This window comes from Vanessa cardui, chromosome 7, assembly GCF_905220365.1.
Source record: "Vanessa cardui chromosome 7, ilVanCard2.1, whole genome shotgun sequence".
Classification (NCBI taxonomy): domain Eukaryota; kingdom Metazoa; phylum Arthropoda; class Insecta; order Lepidoptera; family Nymphalidae; genus Vanessa; species Vanessa cardui.
The window spans coordinates 8,161,373-8,175,793 of record NC_061129.1 but is presented as its reverse complement, the minus strand read 5'-3'; the positions used below and the strand labels follow the sequence as shown (position 1 = coordinate 8,175,793).

The following is a 14,421-nucleotide window of genomic DNA, read 5'->3' as shown; positions in this document are numbered from 1 at the left end:
AATTTACTCGGCTCATTTCCTAACTACAATACCGATACACAACATATTTTCATACTGTTCTAATTTGTCTTTTGACAACAGCTGAGTTAATATTCTATTAAAAACATAAAAAGTAAGTAAACTTTTTTTATTTACTTATAACAATTAGTATTTGTATTTACTGGCTTATAACAATTCACATTTTAAGGTACATGCACCTTGTATGAAGAGCAATTATAATAGCTAGCGATACTATCAAAAACTTAAAACTGACGATCTCGCCTATCGTTTAGAAAAGAGTTTAAATTTACTGATAATTAAAATCCAAAATCAAAAATGTATTTAGTAACAATTACACTTCTAAAATGAAATTGTTATCATTATAAAACTGAAAAGTTACTTTCTGTACATCTCGCACAATCTAAGAAACCCATTTTGATAAAACTTTTTGTGCTTAGTAGCAATTAACAGTTGAAAATTGGTATGTATTAATTCTAGCTACAAATCACGAGAGCCAGATGTAGAACCTAAGCACTCAAAGAGTGCAATAAAGTTGTTATGGATACGAAATGAGAATTCCTGTCTAAAATCTACAGACAGGGATGCGGGCAAAAATTAGTCGATAAAACAATATACTTAAATCAGTGTTGTTTGGTGATTATTTTTGATTAATTCTCTTTTCCTCTGTAGGCGAAAACTTTGGTAACAATAATTACGCTTACAATGATTACGTGCATTCAACGCTATGTTACCCAAGAAAAATCTTGTTTTCTTTTTCATTATTAGAATTAATGATTATTATTATGTTCCATTAAATATCGTTAAAATTTTCGATAATATCAAATAATTACGAAGACCATATAAAAAATTAAATTCGAATAATTTATTAATAAACATATCATATAGTATCTGAGTCTTAATATACATTTATATAGTATGAAATTAAATATAATTAATTAAAATTTTAATTATTTACTAAATATAAACTTTCTAACGTGCAAAACCGAAAGGTTTTGTTAAACGTATATGGGTAACTCATGAAAGTAAGTGTAATTTCCGTAAGTGTACCTTTCCAAAATTGTTCATAAATAAATTGTAATCAAAACCTTATAAAAATATTACAGTTACGAATAATAATATAGTTACTAAGCAGTTTTATCTGGTGTGTCTCGAAGGGCCAAAACGCTTGACCAAAAAGGTTTCCATTTCGTTCTTTATTATCGTCGAAATAGTTCCTAATCTACAATAGTAGTAGTAGTATCTATTATTTAAAACATACTAGAACAAACTTAGATTCACTAGGGCAACAGATTTCCACCTTTTATTCGTCAGGTACTGATTCTCTCTCTACAAACATCAGATAAAAGGTTGTCCTGGGGGTTAACTCTAGAGATCGAGGGTAAGAGCAGTCGGTACTAACCAGGAGCGGGCATGTCGAACGTGAGCAGCGGGTCGAGCTCGGGCGCGTGCAGCGCGTGCAGGTCGGGCCGCGCCGAGCGCGCGCCCACCACGGCGCGCAGCTCGTTGCGCACGTACTCCGACGTGCCGCCGCCCGCCGCGCCGCCCACGCCGCCCACGCCGCCCACGCCGCCCCCTGCGCTCACGCCGCCCACGCCGCCCACGCCTGCGTGCGGGTAACTACATCAGCGGTCGGCGCACTACACACGGCGAAACTTACGATTCTTGGAGGTCGGGAGCGTCCCCCTGTTTTGTTTCGATCGTATCGCATTGCAGACTGATCCAGATATTAGAAAAATAGCGCTAGTAAATAAGGACGCCGTCCAGTCGACGTGATATATAATTCAGAAATTTATAAATATACAAGCGGAAGTAATTTCGGCTTACGTCAAAATTAAGACACATGCACGACGACAGTGAGGAGAAATAACAATTTTGCTACGAAAACTACCGTTTACCTTACTTCCTTCGTACCTCGAACGCCAAAGAACCGTGGAAGAGTCGGAAAGGCAAAATTCGTTAGATTATATGCATACATACAAGCGGGTTATTGGAAATGAAATCGACAGACTCACGACGACCATTTGTTTACTATGTTAATGTTAATAGGGAACAGTCAATTTCTTGGGAGGCCGTAACGACGAAATCAGTCGGCACATGCATACTCACACGAGAGCGGGTGGTCGTGAGGCGAGGCGTGCGGCGTGTGCGGCGGGTGCGGCGGGTGCGGCGGGTGCGGCGGATGAGGCGGATGCGGCGGGTGCGGCGGGTGCGCGGGGTGCGCGCCCTGCGCCATCCGCCGCGCGAACTCGCCGCACAGGGCCCGGACGCCCACATCGCTCTCCTCATAGTAGCCGCCCACTGCCACACACGCCTCATATAGTACTCGGCCACTGCCATTCGCGCCTCGGTCGGCACTCGCCAGGCGGCGCTGTGCCGCGACCTACCTACTTGGGTACCGATTCCGGACCGACTGCCGAGCGAGCGACTCGTTCTCGTGGAGTTCGCGTGCGAGTGGTAATGGCGAGACCGGCATCACCGCCCTCTCCTCTATTCGAAAACTAGGCCATCCGCCTTTACCGTTGCATGCGACCTCTCGTAAGCTCGTCTAACTAGTACGCTAACTCTACCCATCGCTTTTGTTTCGAATTTCGTATATTAAAGCCAATAATATAATCATGCAATTAGTTGTAAAGAATTTTATCAATCTAAATTGTATCATAAATAAAATTTATTTTAACATCGCTACAGAGCATGCTGAAGGAATTATCGTTTTAGAATAAACATGCTTCGACTTAAAAATTCAAGAATGAGAGAACTATCTACCTCAAAATAAATTAGTATATATTATGCATTAAAGCGTACCATAAAAACCTTGGATCAGACTGAATATTTAAAGTACTTGATTCGTTACAATATCCGGAGAAAATTATTGTTATACTTACATACCTTTATAATACATATTCTTATGTAACGTGGATTTAAAATAAAAAAATATTAAAAACATTGAAGAATATTGATTTAAAATAAATACACTCAAAGTTATACAATTTGTAAACAGTATATCGACAGCTTGTCTGATTTATGATAAACAATTCATTATAATATATAAATCGGGAAAAAACCTTAACAAATGTATAAAAAATATATTCTATATGTAATAAATAATATTCTCTCGTCCACTGTGGCTCGTCGGCTACGTACCCGATGAGTCTTAAAGCACAGGGCGGACATGTTTAGAGAATACGTCCGAACGAACGAACGAGACCGACTCATGAGCCAGCTCGGCGCTACGTACCGTGGTGGGGACGCGGCGCTCGCAGGTAGGGCTGCGGCGCCACGGGCGTGTGCAGCGCCGCCGCGTACGCGCCCGCGCCGCCCGCTCCCCCCGCGCCGCCCGCGCCCTGCGGAGCACACGCTACACTCAGTGGTCCCGCTCACGCGCGGAGCACGCACGGTCGTATCGATATGTATACTTTTTTTTTTATAGTATAGGTTGGCGGACGAGCATATGGGCCACCTGATGGTCACCATCGCCCATAGACATTAACGCTGTAAGAATTATTAACTATTCCTTACATCGTCAATGTGCTACCAACCTTGGGAACTAAGATGTTATGTCCCTTGTGCCTGTAGTTACACTGGCTCACTCACCCTTCAGACCGGAACACAACAATACTGAGTACTGTTGTTTGGCGGTAGAATAACTGATGAGTGGGTGGTACCTACCCAGACGGGCTTGCACAAAGCCCTACCACCAAGTATATTTACGAGTATGTATACTTACGAGTTGTCGACTTAGCATGGGGTTTTGTTGCGACGAGGGCATTTTATTCGCGCCGTAGTTCGGCCCCATTTGATCTGTAAACATAAAAAAATAAATGTAAACCTTAATATATGCACTGCATATTCTTAATGAATTTCTCCGTCGAGGGTTTGTACTTACTCGTATGATGATATATATTGTGGAAGTCTGTGCGCTTTAGAGCTACGTTAGGCGGCGTCGCGGAAACTAAAGCATTAATTGTAGAACCGAGATCGGCTTGGGGTTGCTCTGCCGCCTGTAATTGCAAATAAGGTAAATTATATAATCAGAAAATAAGGAAATCGACTGTGGTAACATAGAAGACTTTCAGTTGAATAAATAATCTAACACACTTCTACTATTGTAATATTTAAATGACGCCTTACGCTAAGCCCTTAAATTTATATCACGACACCGTATATATCGTTAATTAGGTCACTTTAAAAAAGGTAGGGTATCGGACTGGTAAATAGGACACCACCATAGGATATAACCATCCGTCACCTGTACCTGCAATTACACGGACTCACTCGCCCTTTAAAAACATAATTTAACAACATGTAGTTTTGTATAGCGGTAAAATCTAATAAATCTAACGAATCTCTGGGTGAAAGTGGTACCTAGTAAGACCTTACCGCCATGTATATAGAGTAGCAAAATATCATATATTTGATTGAATAATTATTATTTCTTTGACATACATACAATTATACGGTTTCCCTATACTTTTAAGGTAAAAAATATTCTTAAATATTTTCGCATACTTTACGTGATCAACCGTTTCTTCTATTATTAAATTTATTACAATCAAAATTTTATTTTGTTACTATACTTCTGATTTTAATTCTGATTCATCTATAAATAATTAGAATTAGTTCAGAGGCCCTAATAAGCAGTAACGACGCACCGGAAACACGAATAAGGCGAGTGAATCACATTTTATTGGCAATCATTCACACAAAAAAATCTACAGTGCTCGAGACTACCAAGGACGCATACTTATTTCAATTTAGTTTACCAAACACTTTACAAATATCGATTATAATTCTCAATCAAAGATAAAAAAGAATTATTTCAAATTGAATTGTTACTCAAATTGTAACTCTGCGAATAGTTAAAGTCGAGATGGCCCAGTGGTTAGAACGCTTGCATCTTAACCGATGGTTGCGGGTTCAAACCCAGGCAGGCACCGCTGATTCATGTGCTTAATTTATCTTTATAATTCATCTCGTGCTCAGCGGTGAAGGAAAACATCGTGAGGAAACCTGCACGTGACAAATTTCATAGAAATTCTGCCACATGTGTATTCCACCAACCCGCATTGGAACAGTGTGGTGGAATATGTTCCAAACCTCCTCAAATGGAGAGGAGGCCTATAGCCCAGCAGTGGGAATTTACAGGCTGTTGTTTGTTTGTTTGAATAGTTAAATGGTATAGTTTGGTCATGATACATATATAAATACAAAGCAATGCCGACCTCGGGGGAGACGAGCATCTGCTGCGAGCGCTGCATCTGCAGCAGGCGCGTGCGCTGCTGCTCGACCACGGCGCGCGCGCGCACGCTGTCGGCGTCGCTGCGCGCCACCAGCCCGTACAGCGCGCCCGCGCCGCCGCTCATCGTGCACGAGCCCTGTTCGCGACACACGCTTAGTGGCGCCCCCGTGTACTACGACCAGTGTTGGGCATTAATCAAGTAATTGTCAATTATCTTATTAATTGACTAAAAAAGTAATTGCAATTAAATTAATTACAATTAAATTAATCGCAATTACATTTTTAATTGCATCTTGCAATTAAATTAATTTGATTAACGTATGTCAATTGCAGCTTACAATTAAAATAATTGCAATTAACTTTTTTAGTTGTTTTATAAAACAATTAAAACTAACAATTAACTTTATATATCAAAATGAAATTAGTAAATATTTAGGAAAATTAAGCTACAAGTATTATACTTCAGACGAATAAAAATGTGGTCAAAGGCTCTAAGTTTTAAGTTTTTTTTTTTCTAAATGTCTCTTTCCACAGAAAAAAAGTGTTTATTTTTATATTATATAATATAAAGTTGCATTGATAAATATTTCTTCAGTGTAGGTATAAAACAAAAACATTTCAAGTCGTCGTTTTCGCTCAAGTCTTTATATTTTAGAGCAGTATTTTTAATTGTTATTTTTAATTAAAATTAACAAAACAATTAAAAATTAATTAATTGTTAATCTTTAATTGTTCCTGCAATTAAAATTTGCCCAACACTGACTACGACATACATCGCCGCAATGAACATTTCGATGGGGGAACAATTCACTTACTTGACTTTGAGCGGGATAGGCCGACGCCTGGACGCTCGGGCTCGATGAGACCGGACTCTTTGTCGCAGTTTCGAATTGCATGAGACTTTGCGTTATAGCGTTTATAACGTCATTTTTTTCTTTGACACCCTAAAACAGAGTAGTCGCACATATCTTAGTTATATTTACTACGGTTCGAGAGAGATTCTAGCAGAATGACTCAATAAAAGCTCGAGACCAGTAGACAATTCTTAATACTTTGTATATGACTTACAGCATAATCCGAGCGTATTTGTCGGTTACTCTCCAGATCCATGAGGACGTTGACGTCAGGTGCGGAGCGATCGTTATATGGCATATTTTCTATCACCTCGTCCAAAATATCCGACAGTGTCTTATCATTCGGTACCTCGCTGTCCCCACTCGTTCCGCTCTGCGGTCTCATACCAGCGCTCCTACAAATACATTTTTAGACGACTTAGTAACATTTAGTTCTATCGACAATCGATTCAGCCAACCATTGCCATAAATCCGCAAATCGTATATTTCAATAATTAAAAAACATGGTGCATACAATTTATGTTTTATTATGTCAAGATTTTTTATTTTCAAGTTATCAATGTGGTTAGCAACTCACTGCGCCTGGTTGTTATAGGGATAATGCGGCGGGGCGGGCTGGTAGCCGGCGCGGGCGCCGCCCTGCAGCACCATCTGCAGGTGGCTCTGGCCCGCCTGCCCCACGGGGCCGCCCTGGGACGTCTGAATGCCCTGCATGTTGGAGCACTCCACACTCGATGCCGACGACACCGGGCCCGCGCCTCCATTCACATTGTTTCCACGAATGCTATAAATATTCAGAATATTTTTTTATATTCGCTCTATTTGTACCATTAAGAGCATTTAAAGTTATCATCCAGCAATAATGTATATATTCAAATAAAACTTCATCTTTTGCAAAGTCAATACATGCTTTATACGAAATCCCACTTAGAATAATACTAATTTATTCTAAAACAATACTCAATTCATTTTAGATTTCAATTTAATGTTATCGAAAAAGATCCCTCTACTCCTCTGAAAGAGATGTGAAATGTCGACAGGCAACATGATCTATAGATACGAAATAAAATATTGTCAACAACTCACTTAGCGGTGAGAATATTGGAAATAGTGTGATGCGGGTGGCGAGCCTGCGCCATGTGGAGCGGGTGCTGGTGCTGGTGCGCGTGGGCGAGCGCGGGCGGGGCGCGCGCGCGCGGGGGGTACGGCCGCAGGATGGGGTTGGGCAGCGGCAGCGGCGTCGGCGGCGTGGTCTGCTGCCGCGCCAGCAGCGACACGAGGATTTGGTTCTTCTGGCACAGCGGGCTCATGCCGGGGCCCGTGCTGGTTGCCGGACTGTTGGCACTCGACGACGCCGTCGACGTCGGCGCTCCGGACCCGCCGCTCGCTCCCGCAGCACTCGACGACACCTGGTAAATGCACGCATGAATTTCGATTAAAAATAAATTTGTACTAATACTTGATGTAAAATTCGCACTGTCTTAGCCGCTGGGAGCCTTCCTCGCTTAGTAAATAGTAAGTATAATTATGATATAAAATACATGACTAATTAATCGAATTATGTATTTTAAATTGTAAACTCTCTTATTTATACCTAGCCCAAATAACCGCCCGCAATCCTCGCTGCTACACGTGACTAATTTCTTAACTAGCAACTTAACGCGAATCCTAATATTGCAAATGTTTAAAAGATATGATTACCTGTTGATTTTCAGGCGTAGCTCTCTTAGCAGTGCTCGTAGAGGCTTTGGACTCTTCAAACTTTCGCTTCATGCCGGCTATTCGGTCCATGTACATATCGCTTTCTTGAGAGCGTCCGTTGCTCGACGGACCGTTATTATTTGAAAGCAGCTGCGAGAGCAAGGCGCTGGACTGCGAAGATCCACGCGAACTGTCCGTCGAATTTCTTCTGCCTTCCTCTCCATCCTCGTCGGACTTGTCATTTAAAATCTTAAATAAAATGAATACGTTATTAATTAATTGTTAAAAGTAGCAAAAAAATATCCCGCAATAAATAAAATCATCTCACCTTGCGTAATTGATTGTTATGGTGTGTTGGCTGGTGGGTGTTGTGGGGCGGCGGCTGGTGCTGGCCCATGTGCGGCGGCGGCCGCGCGTGCGCCTGCGCCGAGTGCAGCGGCGACAAGGCCGAAGCCGGCGTGAGCGGCGTGTGCGGCGTGTGCGGGGTGTGCGGCGTGTGCGGCGTGTGCGGGGTGTGCGGGGCCGAGGTCTCGCTACTCGTCGCCTCGTCGTCTTCTTGGTTTAGTAAATCTTTGAGCACGCTCTTCTTGCTAAGCAAAATACGAAGGCGATTTGGTTCCTCGTGTACGGCCGCCGGCGCTTCGACTGGCGCTTCGACTGGCGACGCATGCGCAGCGGGATTGTTTTCGCCGCTTTCCTTCCGTTCTTTGGCCTCCTCGCCTGACATCTCTCCCATCGGAAAAGATGATGGCCAAGTTTCGAGGTCGAAGTCGTTGATGGTGAATTGATGTTCACCAGGGCTCATAGGGGAGCGATAGCGTGGCTCAGAGGCTGATGTCTCACCATTGGCGACTGAAGTCATGAGAGGACCGCCGAGCGATGGGCGGGACGTTCCCGCGTCGTGAATATCGACGTCCTCATCGCCGAGTACGGTATTCGTAGACATTATGAAGTCTGGCTCGCCGACCGTCGGGAAGAGTCTAGCCTGTGCGCTTACTCGGATACGAGGACCGTCGGTCCCGATACGTAGTCGGTAGGGTTCGCTCACCACGAGCAAACCGGCCCGACCTACTACTTCCTGAAGATGTGTCGATACGCGTGCGCGATCACTACTCTCAACGAGATCGAGGTAACGAACTCCCACAAGAGAAATAGGAGAATTTATACAGTTTTCCACTCCGGACAAATCACAAGCTGTAACAATTGAAAAATAAATTATTACAAGTTGTAAATCGATGGTCGATAAAACCATTATAAAAATTAAAAAATAACCTACATAAGATATTAAAGTTACAATCCAATCTGAAAACGATGGTGGGTCCGCCGTCGTTGGAGATAGCGGCCGACTCACAGCGCCGAATGACGCACATGACGGAGCCGGCCTCCTCCGTGGACGAGCTGCGTACTGGCGCAGCGTGGATCACAGTATCCACAAACCTGACCAATGAAATAATAAATAAATATAAATATGAGACAACATCACGTATCATAATAATTAATGACATTATATGTACATCTTATCTTATCTTTATGGGAAGTTAGGAAATATCAACTAACCTGGAACCATCGGCAACATTTGAATCTTTTAAAAGCAGGCGGGCATGGATATATTGGAATTTATCAGAATCGCCCGATCCCCAGGAAAAGTTTTGGATATTTCTCAGCAATGGTTTTAGTTTTGCATGATCGTCAGCATGCAAAAGCGAGAATATTGATTTCTTATATAACTCGGTCCTTTCCGCAAGAACGAGGTCTTTTATATTTTCAGTCACACACTCAATTTCGCCTTTCGAGTTAATTTCCATTAATATTAAACCCAGGACGCCGGTATAATGCTTTATCGCCTGTAATCAATACATAGCATTACATTTAAATGATTGTATAAGCTATGACGATAAAATCAAAAACACAATGTACTGACTATTATTATTATTCAAAAACTTTCTTTAAAAGGAACTAACAAACTTAGCTTTACTGGGAATTAAGCTGTAATTAAGGCCAATTATAAATTAAATCGAAGAAGATTTCAAACGACTTCTTAAATATACATAATCATGTGTATTACCTCGATTAGAGTGCTCAGCTCGGAATACTGAAAGCCACTAGGGGGCGGTTGCTGCTGGGTGGAACTAACTTCACCAGCTTGCACAGGTGACAAGCTTTGAACGATGCGCTGGGGGCAGTCGCCAGGGCAGTTCCGGCGCCGCTGCAATACGTCCTCGATCTGCCTCGTTGCTTTCTGGACGATGCCGTTTTTGTCTGGTTGCTTTACTTCAGCAAGACAAGTCCCCAGAAGTTCCTCTAGTTGATTTATTACTTCGTTTTCCAACTCTCTCCGTCGCTTCTCGTTGTCACACTTGTTTCTAAAATTAAAATTGACATATTTAATATGAAAATATATATGTATATAAAAAGGCAATTATTTAAATGTCAAATGATCAAATAATAAGCAACAACTTATAAAAATAAATGTGTATGAAATGTAAAAATCATAATGGACACAAAAACGTATGAGAGCGCACAAGTGTTAGTTTACACAACCTTTTATAAACATTATTGAATTCAACTTTCTATTTACCCCAGTCTATTTGCAAATGTATCTCTATACAAAGATACATTAAAAATATTAGAATTTATTTTGTTATTACATTACACTTTGCTCATAAAAGTTATCAATTACAAAATATAAACAACGTCTTACAAATAAAAAATATGGGATACAAAAAAAAAAACATAAACTATAATAAGATAAAGAGATTTCGGTTTATGTAATCAGGATCGATAAACATGCTGCGTGAGCGCGTTTCGGTAAGTGCAAGACAAACGTGCATTAACTTCAAATGCCACTGACCGAATGCCCTAGTAACCTAATTTACAAGTCAATGTTTCTAGTCGGCATGTCCAGGTCAAGCCCCGAATTTTTCTATGTTTTGTGATAAAGCACATTAATTAGCCATATCCAAAAAAGACTGAAGACTAATTGACAACCCTACAATAGTTTGTTTTGGTTTGCTTTACATGGTTTCATGCTATCATTTTGTTATGAAAAGAATGTATCCATAAGAAGTCGCGGAGCCAGAGACGGCTGTTACCATTGGCTAGATTTATAACATGTTTTGACTAATCATCTAAGCCAGATAATAAATGGTGAAATTCGTAGTTGCTAAAAAATTTTAACATTTGTTCTCAAGAAAAAAAATGTAGTCGCGGTGATAGTACGGATCGCTTTTATTCCATATATGTCCGTAAATGAGAAGGAAATTTAATATAAAAATATTCAAATTCAATGCAAAACATAACATACAAAAATATGACGACGTGACTTGATTAATTGAAATAGCTGCTATTTACTTATTCATATCAATTGAGGAGACCGGTGAATATTAAAATCAAACTGACATTGAACTATGCCGAATCATGATAAAAATTGAATCATTATTGTCTTAACCGAGCTTGTTTCTAGTATTCTAAAGTTATGTGAATTGTTAATTAAATTTGGGAGAGAGGTGGTTGTTTTAGATATTTATGTTCGACGTACAAGGGAGCTAAATTAACGGGACAACTTCAAAATAGTATCGAAATCTGCTTTACTAGCCAATTCAAATAAGTTAACTATATTTATATGTCTAAGTGTTAGAACAAAATCTGACCTAAAGTAATTATAACATATTGTTTTTAGAATATTCATTCAGTAAGTCTGAACAATGTAGATTATATTAATCAGAATATTCTACATCGTTGCCAGATAAATTAATTAACTCAACCAAATAGATATAATTTTCTTTAATCGTAGACGATTTGTTTTTCCGTTTAAATTTGTTTTATCTTGTATGCACATCCCCGTGCTAGGTGACTTTAACAATAAATATAAAATTATGCTGAAACACAGTAAATATCTTATTAATAACAATACGAGAGCAAGTCTGAGATTCCGCGAAATGATATTGATGATACTCATCTTAGTATAATCGCAAATAGGAACAGCGTTTAACATTTATATAAAATGTCATAATCCTATGTTATCATACAACAAACTAGTCAATCCAGAATAAAACAGAGATAATAAAATAAAATAAAACATTACTCTGTGATAATATTAAGTTGTCGACCAAGCGACGAAGTTAACCATAATAAGTGAGATAGAATCCGTCTTTAGACCGCACTGTCGTGGCATAGTCTATTCGAACTAAGTCGCAAATTAATTGAAGACGACCTCCACCCGGGATACCACACTAAACCAAGAGTATGTAATGCCGCAAATACGGTACACTATTACTTCAATGATAGCAATTTTCCGGAGAACTGTGAACAATTTAAATTAATTGATTATAAATATCCTCAGTCACCGGAGAATATATCAGTTCCATATTAAACCATACCGAATCAAGCCACCCAGGAAAAAGATGAGGATAATTATATTAGTGTTGCTTAATCTTCAAGATATCACATCGGCTCACAAGAGTTGCGAAGGTTGCCGGATAAATTCGAAATCAAGCTGCTTGTTTAACTATATTATACGAGAACAAACCCAAGCTGCTTCTCACATTAAAGAAACGGTCAAGACAAAAAAAACCATAGATTATTTTGAAGCCTACGCCATTTTGAACCGTTTGAAGGCAAAGGAAACTTTTTTTTGTTCTAACCTTTTGTAGGTTAGAAAAATATAAAATGTTTAATAACTTACGACTACCATATGCTAAGTCTGTTAAATTTTTACTGCATTAAAAATAAAAAAATATCGTCATCCGAGTTGCTTCTCTCGTATTTAATAAAAATGCTACTTTATGTGATAATTCAATAGTATGAGATTCATAATTATAGAAATATAATCGTACAAACCTTATTTTAAAGACTTTTAACTCCATTTTATACTATTAGAACGTAAATTTAGAAGATAAACGTGTTAGTCCCGTAAAATTGTCTGTTACAGTTAAAAGATTAATTCACATTTACAAAACGAGACGAGATTATATTGGAATTTACAAAATTCATGGTAACGACTTCACGTTCAGAATGCAATATATGTATTTGAACGTAATATGCGTGTAATTAAAAATATGGGCAAACTCACGAACAATATTTTGGAAGATAGCGTGTCAAAACAAGTTATTAATCTAGAATCGCAGACATAATTGTTTCCTGCTTTAGAGCCGCGTCTACGGTGCGGGCGGTGCGACCACTTGGACTAAAAGAATATGATAGAAATTAGCAACATTGTATCACATCCTTTTACAAAACTTGTTTTTTTCAACTGATGACACTGTCATGTAACTTTCTATATGTACTTCGTATGTGAAAAGTCGTGCTCGATGTCTTTCGCGTGGACTTTGGACATGGACGAACCTACTTACTCATAATTTTAATGTCGAAAAATCGTTATATATCTATATATAACAATGCATAATTATAAACTCACCATGAGACGCCTCTTATAAACTACCCCAGATAGAATATTTTTTGCGTATCGATATATAATAAAATATTTTTTAAATTAACCATTACGTTGAACGATTCAAAACGTTATGTTAGTAGTAGCACCCATAATTAGAAAACTATATTCTCTCTCTCACTAAAACAATATACAGAAAAACAGTAAGTACAAAGTACTAGCAGCATTTCCTCTTTGAATAGCAATTCCGATTCTCTGAGCGAAAAATTAACCCTCCTATCAGCAGACGAGGCAATAAGGTTTAATTACGTTTATTTGCGTATTTAGTGTAATTGGAATGAACCAACCGGCAACCACCAACATAGCCTGACACGAACCTGTCTTCTGTAATTATTTTCCATTAGTCCCCAAATGGCTCGTACACATGTATAGATACAATCAATTCCGTTTAAAATTTTGAATTTAATCAAAAACTAAAAACAATGTTACATCAAATTATCTTCCTTATTTTTAGTATTTAATTAAGTAAATAATAAGATCCGTAAAGATTTAATGCTCTTATTTGTGCAAAATTTAATTTAAAATAATGAATACATCAAAACATTAACAAAAATTAAATTTTTTGTCATAAACATTTACGATATAATCAATAAAAATTGAGTAACTTCTCGAAGCTCGAAATATACATTTTTATTTTCAAAATATAAAAACACAGACTGACTTTGACTCGCGAATCGTAACAAATGGTTAATTGGGAGGCACGATTATGTCATAGAGCGTTATCACTCTGATCCCCCCTGGCTCTTTTAATTATAAAGACAAAAGTTACTCCACTTTTTATCATCACTACACGCAATAAAGACAAGAAAGGCCTTCATCAACCGACACAAAAACACAAAAAACACTTTTAAGAAGTATGTGGAACTACGAAAAATTCTAATTGTCACCATTGACATGACTCCAGAAGACGTAAAATAAATACACATAATTACAAACAAATAACTTGCTTAAGGTTCAAAATAAATGTATCAAATGCCAGAATTACGTTGTATGTACACACACATTAGTACACATCACGTATTTGAAGTTTCAAATTACAAACTATTATTCAAACTTAACTCAAATAGTACTTAAACTATTACACTTCTGTAATTAGGCCATCAATTTGTAGAGTTGCATCTAATATTAACTTCGTAAATATTTTTTTAGAAATTAATTATATATATTGTTGCAAAATAATT

General features: G+C 38.8%; 1 protein-coding gene across 11 annotated transcripts in view; it reads right to left on the bottom strand.

The window, feature by feature from the left end:
- The window catches only part of LOC124530785, a 49,868-nt gene that overhangs the window by 9,823 nt on the left and 25,624 nt on the right, over positions 1-14,421 (bottom strand). For 8 of the 11 annotated variants that reach the window (XM_047105069.1, XM_047105064.1, XM_047105067.1 and 5 more), the window contains 15 exons: positions 9,857-10,154; positions 9,349-9,635; positions 9,068-9,228; positions 8,120-8,985; positions 7,792-8,040; positions 7,177-7,499; positions 6,668-6,874; positions 6,305-6,485; positions 6,052-6,180; positions 5,220-5,408; positions 3,884-3,998; positions 3,725-3,798; positions 3,236-3,341; positions 2,107-2,298; positions 1,400-1,603 (listed from right to left, as the gene is read on the bottom strand). In XM_047105069.1, the coding sequence (XP_046961025.1) occupies positions 1,400-1,603; positions 2,107-2,298; positions 3,236-3,341; positions 3,725-3,798; positions 3,884-3,998; positions 5,220-5,408; positions 6,052-6,180; positions 6,305-6,485; positions 6,668-6,874; positions 7,177-7,499; positions 7,792-8,040; positions 8,120-8,985; positions 9,068-9,228; positions 9,349-9,635; positions 9,857-10,154 (3,581 nt within the window). The remainder of the gene's footprint in view (positions 1-1,399; positions 1,604-2,106; positions 2,299-3,235; positions 3,342-3,724; positions 3,799-3,883; positions 3,999-5,219; positions 5,409-6,051; positions 6,181-6,304; positions 6,486-6,667; positions 6,875-7,176; positions 7,500-7,791; positions 8,041-8,119; positions 8,986-9,067; positions 9,229-9,348; positions 9,636-9,856; positions 10,155-14,421) is intronic. The other 3 variants (XM_047105065.1, XM_047105070.1, XM_047105061.1) reach the window with 2 other exon arrangements.